Source organism: Onthophagus taurus, chromosome 11, assembly GCF_036711975.1.
Source record: "Onthophagus taurus isolate NC chromosome 11, IU_Otau_3.0, whole genome shotgun sequence".
Taxonomy (NCBI): Eukaryota; Metazoa; Arthropoda; class Insecta; order Coleoptera; family Scarabaeidae; genus Onthophagus; species Onthophagus taurus.
The window spans coordinates 23,550,077-23,573,371 of NC_091976.1; the positions used below are offsets into that span (position 1 = coordinate 23,550,077).

A 23,295-nucleotide genomic window follows, 5' to 3' on the forward strand; every position below is an offset into this window, starting at 1 on the left:
TTAGGTAGAAACGAGAAGGGACCGATCAATCATCGTTATTAATGATCGACAATTAAACTACTATCACAAATAAGACTGTGTGTACTGCGCGACTACTTTATATATTTCCTCTTTTTTAACTCTTTTTTTTTAAATCTTTTTTATTTACTTTTTATAGCAACTAAGCACACCCTAAACGGTCTGTTAAGTTGATTGTCGTGGTTACGTTAAGCAATGTGCTCTCTTCTCATCTAAATTTTTTTATTAATTCATTCTTCTTGCATACTACACTCTCCGTCGACTTTTGAGGAACGTGCTTCAAATTCTTTTTCCAACATTGATTTAGCCTATATAAAAATAAATTCTTCATCATTTCAAATTTTTTTAAAAGGATTTATTATTTTAAATTTACCTTCGCTTTGTGTTCGGCGAAAGCATTTCGTACAGTTTCATGTTGCCTTTCTAGTTCAGTCAAATTATCTTGGAATGCTTTACACAATTTTTCCCTTTCCATAACACCTTTTTCAACAACCTCACGATTCACCTCACGTTTAATCCGATCGAGTTCATCGCGATCTTTATGTTTCTTTTCGAGTGCTTTAACCTCTTCGCGTCTTTTTAGCTGTAATCGGCGCATTGTTTCAAATGTATCCCTATCGTATCTTGCTTTTAATTGTTTCGTTTGATTCGCCTGGGATTGTTTTAAAACTTTATCGGCCGCGCTGTAGATTATCTCGTGATATCGTTCGCGTAAATCTCGTTCTTTTGCGAGGTAATCTTTGTGGATTGCCAGCAATCGTTCGGATTGGCTTCGCGGGATCAATGGTTTATCTGGTTCTGTTGTTGTACAACTTTCTTGTTGATCAATTACGCGAGTTAGAGGTTCCGAACTTGGTGATTCAGTTGAAAAAGTTGATGTTCTAAAAAATTAATAGTATATTAAAAAACTAGTTTTGTAAGACACGCTTAAAATGCACGAATTCAAATTTAAAAATGAGAGGCGAAGCCACGAGTTTTTTAATGAATGAGTGCTTTAAGTCTTATGAAACGTGTTTTTATGTAATTTTTTGTAATTCGCTATTTATGTAGCAGTTGGTAACACCGTAACACCACTTGAAAATAGAAATTTTAATTGACAATTAGAAGTTATCAAAACACAAAATGTATTAACCTGAAAAAAATGTTTCATGTACACCTCTCGAAATAAGAAAAATTATTAATTGATTTTAATAAATTTAAATATATTTTATTAATAATTTTCAATTTGACTAGGTATAAATTCCAATTCGAGTTGTCACATTGACAACTAGAAAAATTAATGACCCAATGTCACCAACTTGAACTGGTTCCATAAAATATTACTAAAATCTCATTACAGAATTGGATGCTGTAAGAAGTCTCATTACAGCACCTGTTTCAGTACTGTAATAGCTTTCATTACCATCGCGAATTACAAAATAGTATATTAAAAAACTAGTTTCGTAAGACACGCTTGAAATGCACGAATTCAAGTTTAAAAACGAGTTGCGAAGCCACGAGTTTTTTAATGAATGAGTGCTTTAAGTCATGAAACGGGTTTTTATGCTATTTTTTGTAATTCGCGTTTTTATCCTTTTTTTTTAACAAAAATAAAATAAATTTTGACATTGTAGGGAAAAAGGTATGTTACTGTTGGTAACACTTGAAAATAGAAACTTGAAATGACAATTAGAAATTGTTAAAACAAAATGTATTCACCTGACAAAAATGTTTCATGTAGTTTCCCAAAATAAGAGAAATTGCTCAGAGTTCAATGTCCTAATCATTGTGGACCTTGTATTCGATGCTAAGAACGTGTTTAAACATCCATAGACAAAAATTGTCACATTGCTTGTTGCTGAGATGAATAGCAAATTTAAATTGGAATCTACACACAAGAAAGGTTATAAAAAATGACGGACGATGGAGAAGATTACGGAAACTGGAAAAAGAAAATAATCATCTATTTGAAAATGAAAAAATGTAACGAAGCTGTTTCAAGAGAAAAACAGAGTTCCGATGGAGATGATTGGGATGAGAAAAATCTAAAAGCCATCAATATTATCTACACTGCGATCACAAATAAACAACTGGAATTTGTGAGCGAAATAGAAGCTGAGAATGAAAGATTTTAAAGATATTCCAACATTTTTTAGTGAATTTGAAAAATCAGAAAATTTATTAAAAGCTGAGGGTGCAAAAGTAACGGAAAAAGAAAAAATTAGTTATATTGGAAATTTGGTTGATGTTTTAACCCTTTATGTACCAAGAAGTCAAAAATTTTGAAACTTTGTGACAGAATCAGACAGGATTAAAACGATATCAAAATACACTCAGTAAAGGCCTTTGGAATCAATTTTGGCAAAATATGCAATCCCCCTATTTTCGTATAATCTAAGTGTCAAAAAAGATGCTATAGTTCATTTTTTTTCTATAATACCTCTCAAATTTTTGTAAAGTTAGTAAAATTAACAGGGAGTTTTGTTATATGATGTTTTGAAATAAATATGTCACGCTGACGTTTGAGCTTTCGTTATTCAAAAAGAAAAGGTGCATAAAAAATGTTGTGGGGTGTTTATTTGCCATTTATTTACCTACAAAAGGTGTTTTGTTCTATTTAATTACTATGTAGCACGTTTTTACAATAAATGTGTACTAGGTTAAAATAGTATTTATCTAAAAATTTATTAGTATTTAGTTACTGAAAATGTTACCAAAAATCAAGGAAATAACATAAATTTTATAGGGTCCTAGATAATACCAACAGAAACCCTAAACAATTTACATTGACAAGTATTATAGAAAAAAAACGAACTATAATTCAAAACTTCCTGGAAGCCGCGTTTACTGAAATTAAGAAATGAAACTTATAAGGAATGTGACTTATTCTAAATTAAAGCTCAAAGCTTTCTCTTTAAAATGATGTATAATAACTGTTGAGTTGGATTGGAAAAATATAAAAAAAAAATGTTGAAATAAAGCTTACATTTTTGTATAACCTAAAAATATCAAAAAAGATGCTAATTTAAAAATTCCTTGAAGCCGTATTTATTGAAATTAAGGAATGAGACGTATTCTAAATTAAAGCTCAAAGCTTTCTCTTTAAAATGATGTACAATAATTGATGGATTGGTTTGGAAAAATATAGAGAAAAAAAATGTTGAAATAAAACTTACATTTTCGTATAACCTAAAAGTGTCAAAAAAGATGCTAATTTAAAAATTCCTGGAAGCCGTATTTATTGAAATTAAGGAATGAAACTTATTTTAAATTAAAGCTCAAAGCTTTCTCTTTAAAATGATGTGTAATAATTGTTGGGTTGGATTGGAAAAATATTTTAAAAAAAAGTTGAAATAAAGCTTACATTTTTGCATAACCTAAGAGTGTCAAAAATGGTGCTAATTTGAAAATGCGCCGAATAGATGACCACAGTTTAAAATGAGTGTTAAAAATTTATTAATAATATTAAATTTTACTATACTCTGTTTTTAAACCAGGAGGAGTATTTTAAATTTGTCACCAGATTGACCTTGCACGTGATTGGTTGAATGCGATGAAGGTTCACACACATGCAATTTTGAATTTAAATTTGAAGGTTAGGTTATTGATCGTTCGACCGTTTCGTGTCATTATTGTAAATTTTGTGTTCTTAAACCCTTCTTTATTATATTTTACAATAAATACACTCATAACTTCAATGTTAGTTTGTATGTTTAGTGTTGACGATAACAAACGAAAATAAATACAATAAGTAAATAAATAAATAATTATTAATTTAAATTTACCGCCAAAATATCTAGTGATATTTTCTGGTGATTTTTCCTAGTGTAAATCTGACTTTCGCGTTTCCTCCTCCTGGTTTAAAAACAGAGTATAGAAAAATTATTGACCCAATGTCACCAACTTGAACTGATTCCATAAAATGTTACTAAAATCTAATTACAGAAGCGGATCCTGTAAGAAGTCTCATTACAGCACCCGTTTGAGTAGTATAATAACTCATTACCGTCGCGAATTATAAAATAGTATATTAAAAAGCTAGTTTCGTAAGACACGCTTGAAACGCACGAATTCAAGTTTAAGTTAGTTTTTTAATAAATGAGTCCTTTAAGTCTTATGAAACGTGTTTTTTATGCTATTTTTTATAATTCGCGTTTTTATTATGTAGGGATATAGGTGTGTAGCAGTTGGTAACACTTGAAAATAGAAATGTGAATTGACAATTAGAAATTGTCAAAACACAAAATGTATTCACCTGAAAAACATGTTTCATATAATAAGAGAAATTTCCTGAGAAGTTCCACAAAACATATAAACAACAGTACGCTAAATTTAAGACATGGTGCAAAGAGAAGATTAAAGAAATGTCAGCAATGTCACCAACTTGAACTGGTTCCATAAAATGTTACTAAAATCTCATTACAGCATCGGATGCTGTAAGGAGTCTCATTACAGCACCCGTTTGAGTACTGTAATAGTTTTCATTACCGTCGCGAATTACAAAAAATTAATTAAACCAATTAATTTAAGTAAATAATAACGTACATGTTAGGTTTGGATAATTTCTTTACTAATTTGATGTTGATAAAAGATTTTTTTTCGCCACTTAATTCCCCGGATTTTTGTGAATGAAACGACGTGACTTTTTTCTTTTCTTTTTCATATTTCTTCCGCATACTCTCAACTTTCTTTTCGCATTCGAGTCGTTTTTCCTTCACCAATTTATTTTCCATGATCTTTTCAATCGGTTCCGCAACAATAACTTCCTCAATTTTTTCTTCTTTAACATCAACTTTTGCAAGGGAGTTATGCTCAACGCTTCCGCTAAGATTCGGTGAAGTTTGCATCATAACGCTGCTTGGTGGCACATCGTTATCAATCGACATGTCTAAGGAACCGGCTGTTAAAGCAATCGCTGGGGGTTTTGTTGGACTTCCATTGGATGTTGGGGGTGCGTTTGAGAATGAAGTGTTATTCCTATTGGGTGCTGGCTCGATTGTGTCAGCCAATGGGTCTAAGTCGTCTGTTAACACTGAGAGTTGTTGAGCACGTTTTTCTAAATCGCTTTGATATTTTATTGGGTTTGCTAAAGCTTCGGCGAAATCAGCAAAATCGTCTGGGACGTAATCTTTAACTACTATGTGGAGAAATAACGCCGCCATCGGTATTGGTTGGCCTAATTCGGTTCTTAGATTAACATGGCGATACCCGGGGCATAATCCAACAACAGGTAAAACGCGATGTCCGATAAATCTTCCGGAATCGTCGTAAGCTGATAATCTAATAGATGCTAATTCAGGGAGAACAATTTTCTTAAAAACGAAAGGTTCATCACTATAAACTGGGTTTATTCCATTATTACTGACAACTCTCGTTCGAAATTTTCTTCTTACAGTATCCGCTGGTAAACCATACATATCAACCTCAACGTAAGTTCCTACTCTTTTATCAGATAAACATTGTCCAGATAATACTGTTATTTCAACCGTTCCAGCTATGATTCCATCGACGGTAGATTCGGCGAAAGGATCTAATCTTCGGTCAGTTCTTCTCATGAATTCCGGTTTTAATAAAAACCCACATCTTTGGTTGTATTCGAAAATTCCAAGGTTAAGTTGCATTGCTAAATCTAAAGTTTGAAAATTTAACGCCACCAATTGACATCCGGCGTTCCAATATAATTGGGGCATAAAATTCGAGGAATCAAATCGAGTTCCACCTGGATACACCCTACTCAATTGATGTTTATTATAATTAACAAACTCAATTGGTTTTTCTTTAAGAAGAGTGGTCGCTTGTCTTTCATCGAACGATGACATTTCGTAACAACGATTTTTCTTTTGAGCGCTTTCGAAACTACTAAAATGTACCGGTTGAACGTAATTTACTAAAGCGGATATTTCAGCACTTGCTTCCGCTTCAGTTTCAGATTCTCTTTGAGTATCATCGCCGCTTAAACCACTAACACCTTCCACGGAAGCTTCAACTTCCGGTCCTTCAACTTCTTCTTCTTCGCTAGTTGAATCTTCATCTTCAGTTCCGGTTGATTCTTTAGAACCTTGTCGAGTTTGTGATAAAGGTGGGGGATGAGGTACTTCGCCATTTCCTTTACTTTCTTCGGGTTTGTAATCTTCAGGTGAAGATCTCGATTGACCGCGATGATGATGATGGTGTTTCTTTTTATTTTTAATAATAATTTTTCTTTTTAACATTGAAGGCGGTGGAAGAGCAACCCCCGGTTCTAATTTATGCGTCTCTAAAGGTGCTTCTAATAGCATATCACCAAAAATTTCTCTACAATAATTCGCTAATTTCACTTGTTGCTTCGGTCTTAAATGATTTTCAAATGATAATATCACTGGGTAATCAGAAGTTTTAAATGCACTCTCCGCGATTGCCTCCAAAACTTCTTTTGCGGGTATTTCCGGTACGAATGTGTAACCATGAACGACAACGGGTTCATCTGAATTTCTTGTATTCCAAAAATCCAATTCAACGCATCGACATCCTGCTAATAAACATTGCCGATAAATTTCCACGCTACTCCTTCCGGTTATTTGATGACCCGTTAAGTAAGTATTGTGCGAAGAATTTATAAAGTAGTGGGGTAAAGGTTGGTCCATATCGTGGGAGAGATCGTAAGTTGTTTGAGATAGGATATTATTGTCTTCTGAGAGTAAATATCGAAGAAAACCGTCGAAGGATAAAAGACCTTTTTGAACGTTGGATTTATTTGGTTCGTATTGGTTAATAATTTCGAGTGCGTTCGCCGAATTTGCGTAAGGATGTAGAATTTCGTTGAGCCTTGGATCCCTTTGTTGTTTATTTAGGAAATCGACGATTTGTTGAATCGTCATGTTACCTTTCTTTACCCCTTCAGTTCTAAAACGAACAATAATTTAATGATTTAATAATTAGAATTACAAATACTTACAATTCACAAAATACTTGTTCAACTTCCGGCCTTTGCGTTAAATTTTTGTATAAATTAAAAAATGATTCAAACTCAAATTTTTCGGGGCTAACAGCGTCGTTTTTCCCGTATGGAAGTCCGATCGATTCTAAAGCTTTTTCTAATCTTTTCTTATCATCCCTTTGATTAGCAAACATTTTTATTATACTATAAAAGAAATATAAATACTTAGTTACAATAAAAAAATTAAGATTTTATTACTTTTTAACTGGTATTTTTCCGCTTCGATCAGCCATCATGGTAAGTTTAGTGTGAGCCTTTAAAAGATAAAAACTGGTAGTCCCATTGACTTGGTTAAGATTATAGGCCAAGCTCATGAGCGCGTCCGTCCAAAGTTGAGCGATATCCTTTTTCGTACAGCAAAAGTTGATGAAGACCAAGTTAACGAAATCGCTTGCGCAACACACGGTAACGGTTTTTTCTTCTAATGTGTCCGCTTGTGCACCCATAGCGACTACTTGTCTTAATCGAGGATCCTATTTAAAAGATAAAATTAAAAATATTTAGTGGGTAAATAAGTTTTGTATATAAAACACATCTGATATATAAAATAAGCTTTAAGTATGATTGCTGAATATTGATCTTCTTAAACTCCCTATAGACCAACGAGAACAAACTAAAAACACGCTTTATGTATAATACGTTAATTCGAAATCATGTTATGTTGCGAATTAATTAAAGTACTAGTAGATTTATTTTTAATCAGAATAAAATTTTTCCCAAACTAATTTCAATCCCAAATTACTGTATTCTCTAGCAGTAAGAACTAACAAAATTAATATTGCTTAAGCTGGAGAAGTTTTCGGTGTAGACAGCGATGAATGTTTTTCTTACTCAATGAGGTCGTGTTTATTCGCACTGCGTAGCCGTTCACGTATCTTTTTAGTTTTCATTATGATGAACTCTACTATCGTTTTAATGCCTAATTCTCTGTCAAGTTGTTTATTTGTGACGAATCATTCAGCGTCTACGTTTCCCAAGATTTCCATTAAACGAATCAGTATAATATAATATAACATAATTCTGTTAGTCTTCCACAGTCTTGATTTAACTTAACATTGATATTACATTTCCATTATTGTATAAATAATAATCTTTATATTAACCACGACAAGTGCAGCAAAATCACATTTACACGTAAACGCTATCCTATTGCTTTTGATTATTCCCTCGGCTCTAACACTCTCAAACAATATGAGTACGTTCGAGATCTTGGCGTTCTCTTTGACTCCAAACTTACATTTTCTACTCATATTGTCGTACATGTCGTCCTTTCATTAATATAACCTATATCCATTCACTCTATTTTGCCTATGTATTATAATAATAATAATAAACTGTTTATTGAGCCAGAAATAATGATAATAAGAACAAGATACAAAATTATTTCAACAGAAACAAAAAAAATATATAAATATAATTAACAAGGCAAAATAAAATAATCCTTACAACTAAAATAAATAAAAAAGTATTCAAATTACAATAAAATAAAACGGGGCCCAAAATAAAACCTTGAGGAACACTAGAAGAACAGATCACAGGATCAGATAAAACAGAATTCAGCTTAACCGACTGTACCCTATTTGATAGATAGCTATCGAAGCTTAACTGCATGAACATCCAATCCAATAAACTTCAAAATGCACAACAGGAGACTATGATCAAGGATGTCAAAGGCCTTAGTGAAATCAAGTAAAATTAATACTGTGGATTTACCCTCCAGAGATCTGAGTACGTCATCAGTCAAATCCAGGAGCGCAGTAGCACAACTGAACTGTCTCCTGAACCCGGACTACTTAAGAGGCAAAATGCAATCTATCATAAGTCTTCCTAAGATCTTTGAAAGAACCGGCAGAATTGTAATGGGCCTCAGATCCTTACAACCAATGATAGGACCAACTTTGGGAATGGGAACAACAAAACCATACTTCTAGCAATCCGGAAACACTGAATGAATAAAACAAAAATTGAAAAGATGAACAAGCACGTCAAGAATACGGGGACAACACAGTCGAATCATATCCAAGCAAACATGGACGCAAACACGAAGCAGGACACATCCTATTATTGTTATAAAAAGCAAGAAGATCAGTATCAGGAGTAACCAAGGAGTCATTTACACTATTACTAAAAAATGTATTGATAACATTAGGATCTGACAAATGAGAAGGCAACGAAATAGCTGAAGATTTCAACACGTTAAACCTTCTCAGGTTTTCCACAAACACTTAGAGTCACCGGCGATTAAATTTTTTTCAAAAATGACGTTTTTGATCCTTTTTTACTACGCGATTTTTGTACACAAACGATATGATGTTTCAGTCTGAAATTGCAGACACTCTGTTGATCTGATTTCTCAGGTCCTCAGGATATCTGTTAATGTTTGGTGTGGTATGATCGGTTATAAATTGATTCATCAAATGTATCGATGGAACATTGAGTGGGAGGAAGTATTGAAATGTTTTAGAAACTTGCCAACTTTACTAGAAGTTTTGCCTTTATTGCGTTAACAACGGCGAATTACTTCACTTCTTTTTTGTATAAGGTGAATTTCAATTGTAAAATGCGTATATCTTAATCTCACCCACTTTTCAAAACAACCCAACACAACCCAACCTAACCTAACCCAACCCAACCTAACCTAACCCAACCCAACCCAACCTGCACTTCAACTGGTAGTCGATGCTCACGCGGTCAGTTACAAAATATTATGATTTCATCATTACTTAGAATTCCCTTATAAAATTTTCAAGACACGTAAACGATAGTACTTTAGAATGAGCACATTTTTAAACCCTGAAGTATGTAAGCCATTACAAAAAATGACAATAATGTGTCTTACATAGTTACTTTGCAGAATCACCTTAGATCTGTGAGGTTACCTACACTGAGAGAAATAGATTGTAGGAATAGTATTATAGAAAAAATATTATACATGCAGCAATTCATTGTATTATATTCATTATAATTATATGCTTCAGTACAATCTCATCTCGCTGTCACTAACGTTACTAACCTTATAGTATATTTTTAGTGCATAGTACAATCCATTTCTCTCAGTGTACGTAGTGATTGTTCTGACGTTTATTCAACTTCAATAGTTCCATTTCAAACGCAATTTTCTTCTATTTCATGTGGGCACTCACTTCTCTATTCAGTTCTTCTCTGGAATGTGTTCCCCAGTGCCTTTTTTGTATGATATTTTAGTCGCAACCTTAAATTTTTCATCGTACCAGTTATATTAATTGTATTTTTTGTTTCACAACACCTCTTTGATGAATAAAGCTCCGTTTGTTTGTATTCTTGTATCGTCGCTCCTATTTGTGGAAATATCCTAATTCCTGTTTTATCATAGTCCAGGTTATAGCCAATATAAGTCTCAATCCACCTTTTATCACATTTATTATAAAAACATAAATGAACTTTTTATTAGTCACGATTTCACATAATTCATTAATTTTATAATGAATAATTATTACGCATATTATTAATCATTAAAATTAATGTTTTATGTAAAATTTCTTGTAAAACAATTTTCAAACACTTTGAAAATATCGATTTGTAGGAACCGATGTACAGTGGATACTTTACACAAGCCATAAAACTATCATCACCACACAGGCATAAAGTACAGAAATTAGCGCAGTTTTGGCTGCGTTCCAACGTAATTAATAGTCTCGGTACAATTTTTCGATCGTTATGAAAGCACAAGCGCATCATTCATTGTCGTTTACCGACTACTCTTCTTGATACTCGACCCATGATTAATTTTCGCTCAAAGTACGTTTGAATTTGTTTGAACGCTTATTGTTATGAGAAGTTAAAACGGAATGACTCATACGTAAATATAATCGCAAAAATATGCATGTATAATTAAGAAAGGTTTTCTGTTTCTTAAGAATACAGGTGAGTAATTGTTAAAAAAATTATCACATTTTTTTAAAATTCATTTAACATGATTGTTTCAAATGGAATTTTCTAAAATAAATAAATATATAAATTATAATGTACGGAAACTTGATAAGAGGTTGTGATTTATCGTCGACCTAAACGATCGACCGTTAGATGGTCCGCATAAATTAAGTTAACGTGGCGAAATCGGCGTAAATCGGGTATCCTTGACACGATTTGACCGAGTCTGCGGTCATTTTTTTCTTTTTTTTTTGGATAGTTAAAATAAAAATAGTTCGGGATACACACAATTAAAAATTATTTTTTATATCTACTTTTTCTTAAAAAGATTTCAATTTGGTTTAATCGTTTCATCCAGATTTAATGCTTCGCGAATAAGTTGAAACCCACAAATCCGATCATACCCCGATTAAATTCCAATTATTACCCATTAACCTCGTCAATTATCCCGCCCTGCTGCAACCCTATAGGTGTCGACGGATTTAATTAGATCCCGTTGCAGATCTCGATGCAGCAACGTTCTAAAAATAAAACGGGGAAGAATCGATTTCAGGGTGGCCTTATATTTTAGTTATCATTTTAACCTCCCGGAACTTTGTCATTTTTAATTTAACGCGGTCTATTTTATCTTTCAAATACAGTTTTAAAACTAACATGTTTAACAAAAATCATTTTCAATTGAAAATCGCAGGGGAAACATATTTCTCTCGACATTATTATTCCTTTCAACTGCAAATAACGCAAAGTGGTTTCAAAATTATGGGTCTCCATTAAGGGGGTGGCACAAGAGATCCACGGGGAAGACCTTCCTCAAGGTCAACAACTGTTTCCATTAGTCTCCCTTTTTCCCGTAGGATGATACATCTCCGGGGGGTTTACAGATTTATAGCGTAAACCTTTTTAGTAAAAGGGATAAGGACACCTTTTATTAGAGTATGTTTTGCGGTCATTCTCGAACATTTTTACGACTTTAACGTTTTCCACCAATAATTCTCAATGCAAATGATGTCTACAAAAATAAACGGTATGTTTTTTAGGGATCGTAAAATTCGCTAAATTTAGTAAGTTTCGTTTGTAAGAACCTTTTGTATTCATCTCAATTTGCTTGGTTATTTTTGAAAACTCGCTTCGTACGTTTGTTCATTGTTCTTGAAACGTTTGCGTAAATCTTCGTGTATTTTTAAAGAAGGAAATTTCAAAAATTTATTGGAATTCCAAGATCATATCTTTTCTAGCATTTTGCAAACACACATAGAGCTTTTGTTAAACTCTGATGGCTTTTGTAAGTGACGGACAATTGTTTTTACTTGTCGGTGGAGGAATAATAAACACACACACGTACACACGACGGCTTCAGCCGACCGTCGTAATTGTTCGTTTCGCTGTCATACCAAGTGTTTATCAGTTCCCGTTGTTCGTTTTCATTTCATCCAACTTTACAAATGCAAAGTACACCGTAAAATAACCATTATTGAAACGGAGCGAGTAATTCATGTTAACAATTTTTTATAGTTTAAAAAAAAATAAAAGCTAAAGCTACAGGTGCATTGAATTTATATCCGCCGGGAAAATATATCCTCGTATTTTTATTCCCCTGGCAGGTAGGTTTATGTTATCGAAAAGGATGTGTTTTAAAACGATGAAATAGAAGAATAATACATCAAAGGATATTCTTAAAAGACTTCTTGAATCATAAATTCCCTTGAATAAGAAATTTTTACTTAAAAATATCAGAAAACTTACTTTAGGAATTTTTGCGTAACGTCCAGTTCTTGTATCACGAATATTCGCTATATCCAACATATCGCTTTCATTTTTCTGATCGGTCCAATGAAGAAAAAATCCAAATTTGTCTACTTTAAGCGTTACGGGGGTTCCCATCCCGGAATCCTACAACAAATAATTATATCAATAATGATTAAACAAATATAATATTAAATTTTTAAATAAGATTTTTATATTATAAAGCAATGATAAAAGTTATGGAAAGTGGTATTAAAAAGTTTTCTGCTACTAGAGAGTTTATAAAGTTTTCACAACGGTATAAAGATAGCAGAGTAAACTCAGTATTGTCAACTACACATTTCAGTATGTACTTTATGTTATTATTGTAAATTATAATAAATATATGAAGTGAGTACTTAGAAATACTCGGATATGTCTTAAATGATAATAAAATTATATAATATTGATATATGATATAACATTAAATGATAATACTTAAATGATAGGATAAGAAGAGTATTCTTCTTCTTATCCTATTTATAAATTAACAATCTAAAAAACAATTTAAACAAATATGTGCAGGCACTAAAACGTATTGAAAAATCATTGTTGTACTTTGTTGTAAAGGAGACACTTGGTAAAGTAAAAACCATGTAAAAACTTCTAACTTGCATTTATTTATATAAAGTCGTACTAGTTTCGGGTTACCCCATCATCAGCTAATTACGATCTTAAAGATTCCTCGATTTTCTAATTTTTTAACATTCCACACTTTTTAACGTCGCCATTCCTATTTCATCTTTTATCTTCATTTTGTTTATCCATCAGATAGCAAAACGCTTTACTTTCATTTGATTTCCAGTCTATAGCTTCATTGACTTCGTCGCTGATGATGGAGTAACCCGAAACTAGTACGACTTTATATAAATAAATGCAAGTTAGAAGTTTTTACATGGGTTTTATTTGATCATTAATCTTGCAACATGGATAACTCTTTCACTTGGTAAAGTGTTCTTGCAAAATATAGGTGCTTATCTATCTTCTACATAACCAATTCTTAATCAAAGTCTTAATTTGTTCAGTTATAATTAGATTATCCAATAATAATCAAAAAATCTTGCTTATTAATTATGACACAAATTTTCGTAGGCCGACATTTTCCAGTATCTAGTCTGGAAGATTACCTTTTCCAGTTGTGTAATTGAAAACTAGTTACTGTTGGCTGAAGAAAATAATGTACACCAGAAAGACTTGAAAGTGATAAATAGACTGGATATCATTAATTCCTCTATTAATGATATCCAGTCTATTTAGATAATGTTGACAGAAAATTAGATAGTGCTAGCAGAAGGCTAAATACTGCTAAAACAAGACTAGATACAGCAGGCGAACGCTAAATACTGCAAATGGAAGCCTAGATCTAGCTTATTAGTCCTCTGTAAGCTCATTGCTTGTAGCAGATTAAATAGTGCTAATAGGTTATCAAGATGACATTTTAAAGTACTTTATGTACCGATTTGTATGCAACATCGAACCAAGAATTTCCTCATTTAGCATGTTGGACATTATTTATTCCATTGATTACCAACTTCATTGACTGCTTATTTTAAGGCGTATGCAACTTAATACATCAAAGATAATGTAATAACCACAACACTGGTATTAAATAAAATTCCATTATGGTGGCAAATCTAGTCTGCTTAAACTTTATTACATTTGCACTGACAAACAAAAAATCATTGCCCTTCCATTAAGGAAGTAATTTTTTTCTTTTTGATCCAAGATTAACCATCATGATACTCTTATTTCTCCCACTTTCCATGCGAATACAGTTTCTCCTTCTTCTCATAGGCCCTAACACATTTCGTAACAAATGAGTGATGCTGACGTAATAACTATTTTTGAGTGAGTCGTCTCTTACCAAGCTTATCTTGCTTGTATTCTGGATTTAGAGACTTCTATGCTTTCTACTTCATTGATTCATTATATATACTCCAATTTACATACTTAATTTTTAGTTTTGACCTTATTTCCTCCATGCTTTTCACCAAATTTTGTTCGATGCATAACTAAGTAAATTAATTGAAGTATCTTAAGTAGTGCAATTTATAAGTTCAACTCTCTCATCTTCATCAAATACTCTTCTTTATTTTATATAGAGGACTACATACGTAAATATGAATGCAGCGAAGCTTTTATGTGTAGAGGATGGCAATTAAACACCATCGTCAGTAGTTCTACAGTCCTATAGGGGAAACTCGACTTTCTGTAGCTTCGTCCGCCATCCTTTCCGGTCTCTTGCAAGGATCTTCCAGTTCGCCGTACCAATCTTTCCCGTATCCTCGGAGCACGTTCCATCTGAGCCTTGGTCTCCCTCTGCCTTTATTGCATGTTGGTATGCCCATGTCATAACATGTTACATGTCCTGCCCATCTACGCCTGACAATCTTGATCGTTGTTCTTAACTCTGTGGCCCTCTATATAAGTTATCAAGTTCAAAATTATACCTACGTCTTCAGACGTCATTTTCCTACACCACATCATATATTTTCCCCGAAAATGTCTTTCAAATACTGCTAGTGGCGGTTCATCTGTTTTTGTTTAGGTTCGTGATTCCACGCCGTAGATCAACACCGGTACATTTAGGGTTTTATGAATTCTGATTATGTCATATTTTGACATAGTAGCAGCGATTAACAAACATAATGCGTCTCTTAATTTCTTTACTGACATCATTACTACGGTTTATTAGGGCTACGAGGTATGCGAACTCTTCCACTGCTTCGATGTTAGACTCTCCAATTAATGATACTCTAAAACATGCGGATTAAATATTTATAGTTTAAGTCGCAGTTTAGTGTCTTTAAAGAATTTGTCAAATAACATCAATCAAAGGCAATGAGTCAAGAAAGTTATTGATACTCAAAATTGCTCTAAATCTGCTAACAAACTTTTAATCCTGTTAAAAATGCGAATATTTTCTAATCCAAGATTGAGGTAAACGTTGTTGGGGGCCTTGATGATGAGGGTCGATTTAAGTATATCGGATCTACTTTGAACGCAGGATCAAAGGATTTTATTAATTCCCCGCTACATAATTTAGTAGATTTAATTCTCTATAAAAACCTTAATTAACATTAATTTCATAATTTATTATTGTGTCACACCAACACATAAAAACGAACTGGATTTTTGTAATTTAAATTAAAATTTAAATTTAAAATCAGTCATTAAGTTGTTTGCAAGAATTTTTGATAAGTATATATTATGGGGAGCAGTCCCAGATCGAATGGTTTAAATTATAACTTAATTTAATTTAAAAGTATTACATTTTAAGCCGGTGCATTACAGTGACATAACAAATTCTGTTCATGCCAAACCGTTTTGCGTTTTTGTCACGTCACTCGAATACAGTTTTGGGTGAGGTAAAATGGTTGGGATTCCAACGTATTAATAAAGTAGATCCACTTTTGTAGGACAAACTAAGACACACAATATTTTCATATATATACAATTTCGCCTCTCCATTTTTTTATTAGATCTTTTTATACCCTCTACTGCTGAAAATTGCTTTTGCGAAAACGTACTAGTGCCGAGACTCGGTGGCATGTTGCCTACAGGCCTTTGACAGTGTCACTTCAAAAGAACACCAAGTACTAGGTACTTTTACAAGAGAACAGTTTAGAAAAAACTTGTATTAAGAGAGCTACTTTTCTCGTTAACTAAGCCAGTAATAACGTTCAGTTTTTAATATAACGAAAAACGTGGAATTTAGATAAATTCTCTTAATTATATTTTAAAATGTGTGGGAATACTGATCCCGAAAAACGTAAACGGTAAAATCCCAGTAAACAAAACGTTAAGCTCGCTGAAAACGTTAGTGAATGAAATTTTCAGACTCCCACGTTAACCGACACGCAAACTTACGTCACGCCAACAACACATCTTAAAAGCGATGTAAACATTGAAGGCGTTCGTTATATTTTCAATAATGAAAGGAGACGATGTAAATAACCGCAAAAGTTAATTCCGGATACGGTCAGAAGCTATTTATAAAACTCATTATCGTTCTTCTTAGAACCGTAGGATTACGCGGGATGGTTTCGTTTCGGATGACGACGCGCCCTTAGCCCTGGAGTAGGTAGGTTTAGTAGCAGCAGGCCGCAAAACTGAAAATCAATAGGTACCGGTGGCCGGGTGCTGCAAATATGTTCATTCGATGTTTATTTTTCCAGCCTCTTTATAATCTTTTATTCCAAAATCACTTTTTTTACCAACGCAACAGGAAATTAGAATCATTTCTTATGTCGTCGCGCGTCGGTGGAAAATTACATTTTCTCGAAATAGTGTAATTTCTCGATTGATAAACATTTTTGTACCACAAAAGGTACCGAGAAATCTATTTTAAACGAATTTCGGAGGGGGCGACCAAGTAATAAACATGTTTTGAATCATCGACATAATAAGGAAAATCTTGGAAATCAAAAATAAACAAATTCCATTAAAATCTTTGTCTAAAAAGATTAAAAACATTTTATATTTAATAATCACGCACGACGAATCCCTAAATAAATATTTTGTAAATAAGCACCAGTAGCGTGTGCAATCTCCTTTAAATACGTTTTAAACATTATCTCAATTTTATCTTATCTACATTGTCTTTTTTCTTCAATGAATGAATCAAAGAAATAATTTATACAGAAACTTGTTAATGTTTACTTTTTTTAACTTCTCAGCAGTTAACGTAATAATCATATGACAAAATAATGAGTAGTTTCAACAATAATTGCTAATACGCAAACATTTTTGCCTATTTCCTATTAAATTCCTTTGCTTTCAACTTTATTCTAGATTATAACCACGTAGAGTTTCTATTAAAAGGAGGTGGGGGGTATTAAACTTCCTGAAATTAGCAACTCATAGTGAAATTGAGTTTGGTCATGCTAAAACTTGTAAAAGGCAAACTACACCCGCCATCGTATACCGCCGTAAACTCCGAAACAAGGCGGAGAGTTCGTTCTATATTTAACCAGTGCACGTTTTAAACGTTTCAAACCGCAAGTTGACGGGAGTTTATCCCGTTGCGGAAGGAGGAACGAATACAGATAACGCTGACGCCGTCCATTTGAAATGTAAAACCGGAAGTCCACATACACGCGATCGTACTTCTCTATTTGTATGGAAAGTTGGAGTTCAAAAAGACGCCGCCGCAAGATTAACGGGAACAAATTCGCCGATATACGACTTTCCGATACTTCCTTTGTAGTCAGCGGAGCGCACGTTTTATACGATTGTAACCCTTCTAGGGATTTATTACAGGTGCAGTTTTTCAATTTTATCTCGAACGTTCCGGAAAACGAAATTTCACGCAAAGATTTGTGTACCTATAAACCATCTTGTCAATATTTCCTAAATCCACATTGATTTTTCCTTGCGTTTTACTTAAATTGAACTTGAAACTTCAAGTTCTTAAGTTTTTTTTATTCAAAACAACTTCGTGGTAAAACATTTTCTTGAACAACTTTTTAAAACAACATTTTTCAAAAACTTCATGGATTTGTAATTTTATAAAAAATTTTACTAAAATAAATATTTATTTTGATTCAAAATGACAAATATGTATTTTAGTACTTACTACACCAAAACTGGAAAGTGTCTTAAATTCTTACATCTTAAGGTTAGCTCCATACCATCATCTCTATTACTGTTATTCTTATGACGATGAATTTCTGGTCATCTTCTGATAGTAGTGGCTATCTCCTGGCAATTATCTACGTCTTATCGAAAGCTATATTGTGGTGTCGTTTCTTGTGGTAATGTTCTGTGATTGCCCCCTTTTCCTAATTTGATGTCCCCTTACATGTCTCTATACTTGCACGACAATCTATAGACACCTAAGTTTCTGGTTTGCTATATGCAAGGGCTTCCGTATTTTGCAAACTTGGAACAGTCTACAATATGCGGAACACCTTGCCAATAGCAAAGAACAAACTTTAACTAATTCGATGACACGTTAATGTAATTCGTTGGCTAATTTGTTGTAAAGACCACCGTCTGCATACACGCTGTGTGGATCGAACAACTCAGCAGTTATGTTGCTAGTCCCAAACCCCATAAGACCCAGGAAGTTTCACTGGCTAGTAATCTACGTACATTACGCTAGATACGGTGAAAAAAAGAGATACTGGAAGAACTACCTGATAGGATATGGATATATTATGGCATTGAATAGGCACCTGATAGATATCTGCGTCATATCAGCGACAAAATATAGCAATTATGTATTAATGTACAGCAGAAGATCGAAAAACGCAATCTAATATGAAAAAGCTTGAATTCAACCTAGACAGCATGGAATACGTGAACGACCGACTACTACACGTAGCACTCAGGTTTAGGACCAGAAGATGAACATACATTTCATTTTATTAGTGTATCAGCATACTGAACATCAGGAATTAGACAGGTTTAAACTTTGAGGGCCTTATAAGAGACATCAACAAACCAAAGGAAGAAATAAAGTAGTTTTACAATCAGCTCCAAGACCTAATAGAAATTATCTCGACACATCACCAACTCGTGCTGATGGAGGATTTCAAATCCATATCAACATAAATCCACCTTCTCAAATAGCAGGAGCCAAGAAACCACTATTGACTATTTAATAAAAAACTCACCCATTGCGAATACTCGATGTCAGAGCATTGTCATTAATGTCTATTAATGACAACGCTAGAATAGGAATAGGAAGTGATCAAACAATGATACTGAGGATGTTACGCATAACATTACAAAAGCTCTGTGTAATGCTATGTGTGAAAGAAAATAAAACAATTAAGGTATGTACTTTGTGTGATGTTGCTCTTCATAACAAATGTTTTGTAGACTTTAAAAATCATAATTTTGTGTATTAGTATCGTCCCATAAATACTTAGAATTACCCGATGATTACAAGATAAGAAGATGAATTTTTTAGTATCATTCGCTTATATGACTTAACTGGAAATACAATCATTTATGAGATTCTGGGTATCAAGAGGCTTCAAGGAAGAGTGTGTAATATCTTGATTTTTTTATGAATATCCTTCCTAATTTAAATAGACTTCGTTTTTTCAAAAATCCTTGAAGATTTGCGATAATTGTATAATATGTCACTTATTAAATGATAAATTATAGTATATGACACTTTTTAAAACATCACGCCGCAATACCCCCTTAAGGCATGAGATGGTTATCTCTATGAAGATGTCTCAATCATCGCATCAACTAAAAGATATCACTTATAATAGACAAGTGCGATAATATAGAGACTGTGTGAAATCCGTACATAATTAATTGCATAACTAATAATTAACGTCTATTAGATATAGCCAAAACTTAATGCCAATGGGTGGGTTGAATAAAACAGTAGTAAATGCTAATGCTACAATACTGAAGTAAATTCTATGATTGTGAAGCAGGTTCTACTAATTGCAGTAAATACTTCGATGTTTCCCAGAAGTTACTTTATCATGCTACAAAGTAGTACTACTAGCATGTACTACTCTATTTTAGCGAAGCTTATAAAAGGCCAGCTTCGTTAATCTTGCTACGATGCTACATTATTAAACATAGCGGAAGGCCTAAGAAATAGAAAACATTACCTGCCTCACGGACAGTAGAATGCGACGAGTTGTACCGAAAATTATTTAGGTAACTATATATAATGCGTAAGGATATAATTCGTGTTATAGGACTTTGATTCTTCTATTAGATTTAACAGAGGAAACGTTGTGTAGCTAGCTAACCGTTTTATACCAGGGGACACCGATAGCAGAGGTGGCGGATTATCAAAGATCCAACAGATGGAAGTGTACCTAAGAAGTCCACCTACCTGAGAAATGTTTGGATAAAATATCCTGCTACTCGTGAAGAATTAAACAGAGCTGCTGAAGAATGTAATAATATACCCAATGTTATTGGAGTAATTGACTGCACCCATTTAAAGATTTTAAAACCAGTAACTCACGGGATATTTTTTTTTCTTTAAACATAGTATTCGTTGCACAAATAACTACGAACCTCACGCGTACGTAACCTATACAAAACAAATGAGTAAACGATGGTGAGACGTAAACCAACGTGAACTAACACGTTGTTGCACTTTTGGAGTGCGTACTACACTTTAAAAATATTTACTTCCTACTAGAAGTATATACTTTAAATCGCATAGTTCGTACTACATATGTGAGTAAATTCTACCGAAACTGAAGGCGTACTACATCCGAAAGTATTTGCTATGCAGTAAATTCTTTTTCCTCAAGCATTAGCATGTACTACTTTTTTATTCAACCCACCCATTGTGTTGTAGTGCTTCGTTGTACACATCTTTTTGAGTAAGTGATTATAAAACTAATTGAATAAGTAACTCATTGTCGGTATCTTCTGGAAGTAATCAGTGTTGAATCTATAATCTCTCCTCATGGAAGATTAATCTTCGTGATGATAGTTAGTTCGACAAATAACACAGCCCTTCAAAATGCGCTTAACGGTGCTGTACTATTTTTCCCTCATAAGTTGTGACCCTTGAGGTTGAACGCGGTATGAATATGAAAGGTTGCGTGGCGTTTCTTTAATTTTTTTGCTGGTTCTGTATGATCAGGCTGCACTAAATGATTTGGTCAGGGATTTAAGTCTCCCTAAAGATAAATCTGAACTGCTAGGTCTTCTTGCTCCTGGAACTACCTTCCCTTGGTACAGACATCGAGAGAAGACATTTATTGATTCTTCTCTAAAGATGGTGCTATGTTATTGTATTTTTTTTAAAGCAAGGTCTTCTTTGTGGTCCGCATCAGCTTTTGATTCGAATTACTCAATTCACATTGCACTTAGCTGCAACATTAAAATCATCCAATAAAAAATCGACCACACTCCAACAATAAAGTGGCTTTAGAGCTCAGTATCTCAATATCAAGAGGTGATAACTCAAATCATTCTGATATTAAGGAGCTTTATCTATACACTAACTTACAAATTTCAGCAAACTCAGTTTCAACGTTGCAAAAAAAGTGAGTCTCCGCGAACAACGCATCCTTTTCATGAATTAATGCTTCTTCGTCTAAAGTAGTGATTACATCGCTGTGATAGAACATGATAAAATTGTCATGCTTAAACTTGTCCAGTGAAGTGTATGAAGAAATAAGTCCTATATTTAATACACGTGTAATAGTTAACAAGCGATTAATATTTATTATGAAATCTCTTTAAATACTATTCAATACCATTTTATCAGTAAAATCTATTGTGTAAATATTATTACATTTAATTCAAAGTAATTCGCACGTTTTCGATGTCTCATATAATCATTTTATTTGTGCCATAACTAATACATTTGAAAACAACAAAAACCAGTTGATAATCGACATCAATACTTCTAACGTGAAATCGACTTTAAAATTTTTCACGACTACTCACGAGATCATCGCTTATATCGCCGTTTAAATGCCAACAACGACCGGCTTATACGACTATTATGCAGATTGTTATTGGTTTTTTAGCTCTTCGGGCGAATGGAAAGCCTTGAATCGTCAAATAGTTTTAATGTCACGATTAGATTTTCTTTTCATGATAAAAAATTGTTTTAGAAAGTAGTTAGTAATTTTATTTCGAAATTCGCGATTTTGAAAGGGTTAGTGTACAGAGATTGCTATTTAAATAAATATGGGGCTAAAAACCCTGTTGCTCCCTTACAGAGATATGCAACACGTAGGCAACAGATGATGCCGGAACTTTCTCGCGCGAGTTCGTATGCAGAGATGTCCAAACTCTATCCATATCATTTAATTAGTTATCTACAAATTAATTTCCAGAGAAATGGTATTTACTTGCAGAAATAATACATGATTAGTTAATTTGTTTTCTTTCTTCAAGATCAAAATTTAATTTGAAAGATTGCTGATTGCTTGAGGGTGTATCTATAATTTCCGGGGAAACCCTTTTAAGGTAAACGCCTTAAAAATGGAAAAAATTGTAGATGGGTGTGTAGTTGCATGTTTTGTTCGGATTATATTTTCTTCTAATAATAATGCTCTAATTGGATCGATAAGATTAATTAGGCGTTGTGACCACAACATATACGTTAACACACCGACTTCCTTTAGAGGGTTATTAGCACGACAAGGAAGATAATTTGTTTATCCTTTACCAAGGTTTGTTTACTACCGCACGCGGTGTTCCCCGCATTTACAATACCAAAACTATTTCGCTCGCTCGCGCTTATATTTTATATCACATCAAAGTTGTTGCGGTTAAAAACAAAAAAATTTTATCTTAAACTTTTTGTGTAAACTAAAAATACTTAATTGATTATTAAAATAATAATACCTCATCCCACTTGATGAACTTCTCGCCCTTTTGCAGGGCTTCTGGTACCTCGATCGGCTTGAGAGAGACGGCATTCTTCACGGCCGAGGAGGTGGTACCTCTAGAACCACTCATTATCGCCCCCTCAGTTGGTGATTTCCGAGGTCGCACTGGCTTACACTGACATTGTCAAAGACGTCGCGACGCCCGTTTTCACTGAATCCCCGCAATGGTTTTTACCGCGAGCGACTCGACGAAACCATTTTGCTGGCGACACAGACTGCTTACCGACTGAGGTCTGAGCTCCGGAGCCGAGTTCTGCTACGCTAAATAACCGGCGCACCGCA

The 23,295-nt window shown here is 33.5% G+C and overlaps 1 protein-coding gene across 1 annotated transcript; it reads right to left on the reverse strand.

Annotated features, from left to right (window-relative positions):
• On the reverse strand, nucleotides 1–23,248 carry LOC111415786 (Phospholipase C at 21C). The gene is made up of 7 exons (XM_023047641.2): nucleotides 22,970–23,248; nucleotides 12,626–12,772; nucleotides 7,172–7,446; nucleotides 6,932–7,117; nucleotides 4,543–6,879; nucleotides 392–899; nucleotides 1–326 (listed from the first exon to the last, which is right to left on the reverse strand). Exons 1-7 carry the CDS (start codon nucleotides 23,081–23,083, stop codon nucleotides 249–251), a joined length of 3,645 nt encoding a protein of 1,214 aa, XP_022903409.1. The 5' UTR covers nucleotides 23,084–23,248; the 3' UTR covers nucleotides 1–248.
• Between the last annotated feature and the right edge of the window lie 47 nt (nucleotides 23,249–23,295).

What these genes read in the sequence shown, in the direction of transcription:
- LOC111415786 (XM_023047641.2), bottom strand. Translation starts at nt 23,083, where the DNA reads ATGAGTGGTTCTAGAGGTACCACCTCCTCGGCCGTGAAGAATGCCGTC. An exon ending in GAACAAGTATTTTGTGAATT is followed by an intron (nt 6,880 to 6,931) that starts GTAAGTATTTGT and finishes TGTTCGTTTTAG; the next exon opens with AACTGAAGGGGTAAAGAAAG. An exon ending in AAATTATCCAAACCTAACAT is followed by an intron (nt 900 to 4,542) that starts GTACGTTATTAT and finishes TTAATTTTTTAG; the next exon opens with AACATCAACTTTTTCAACTG.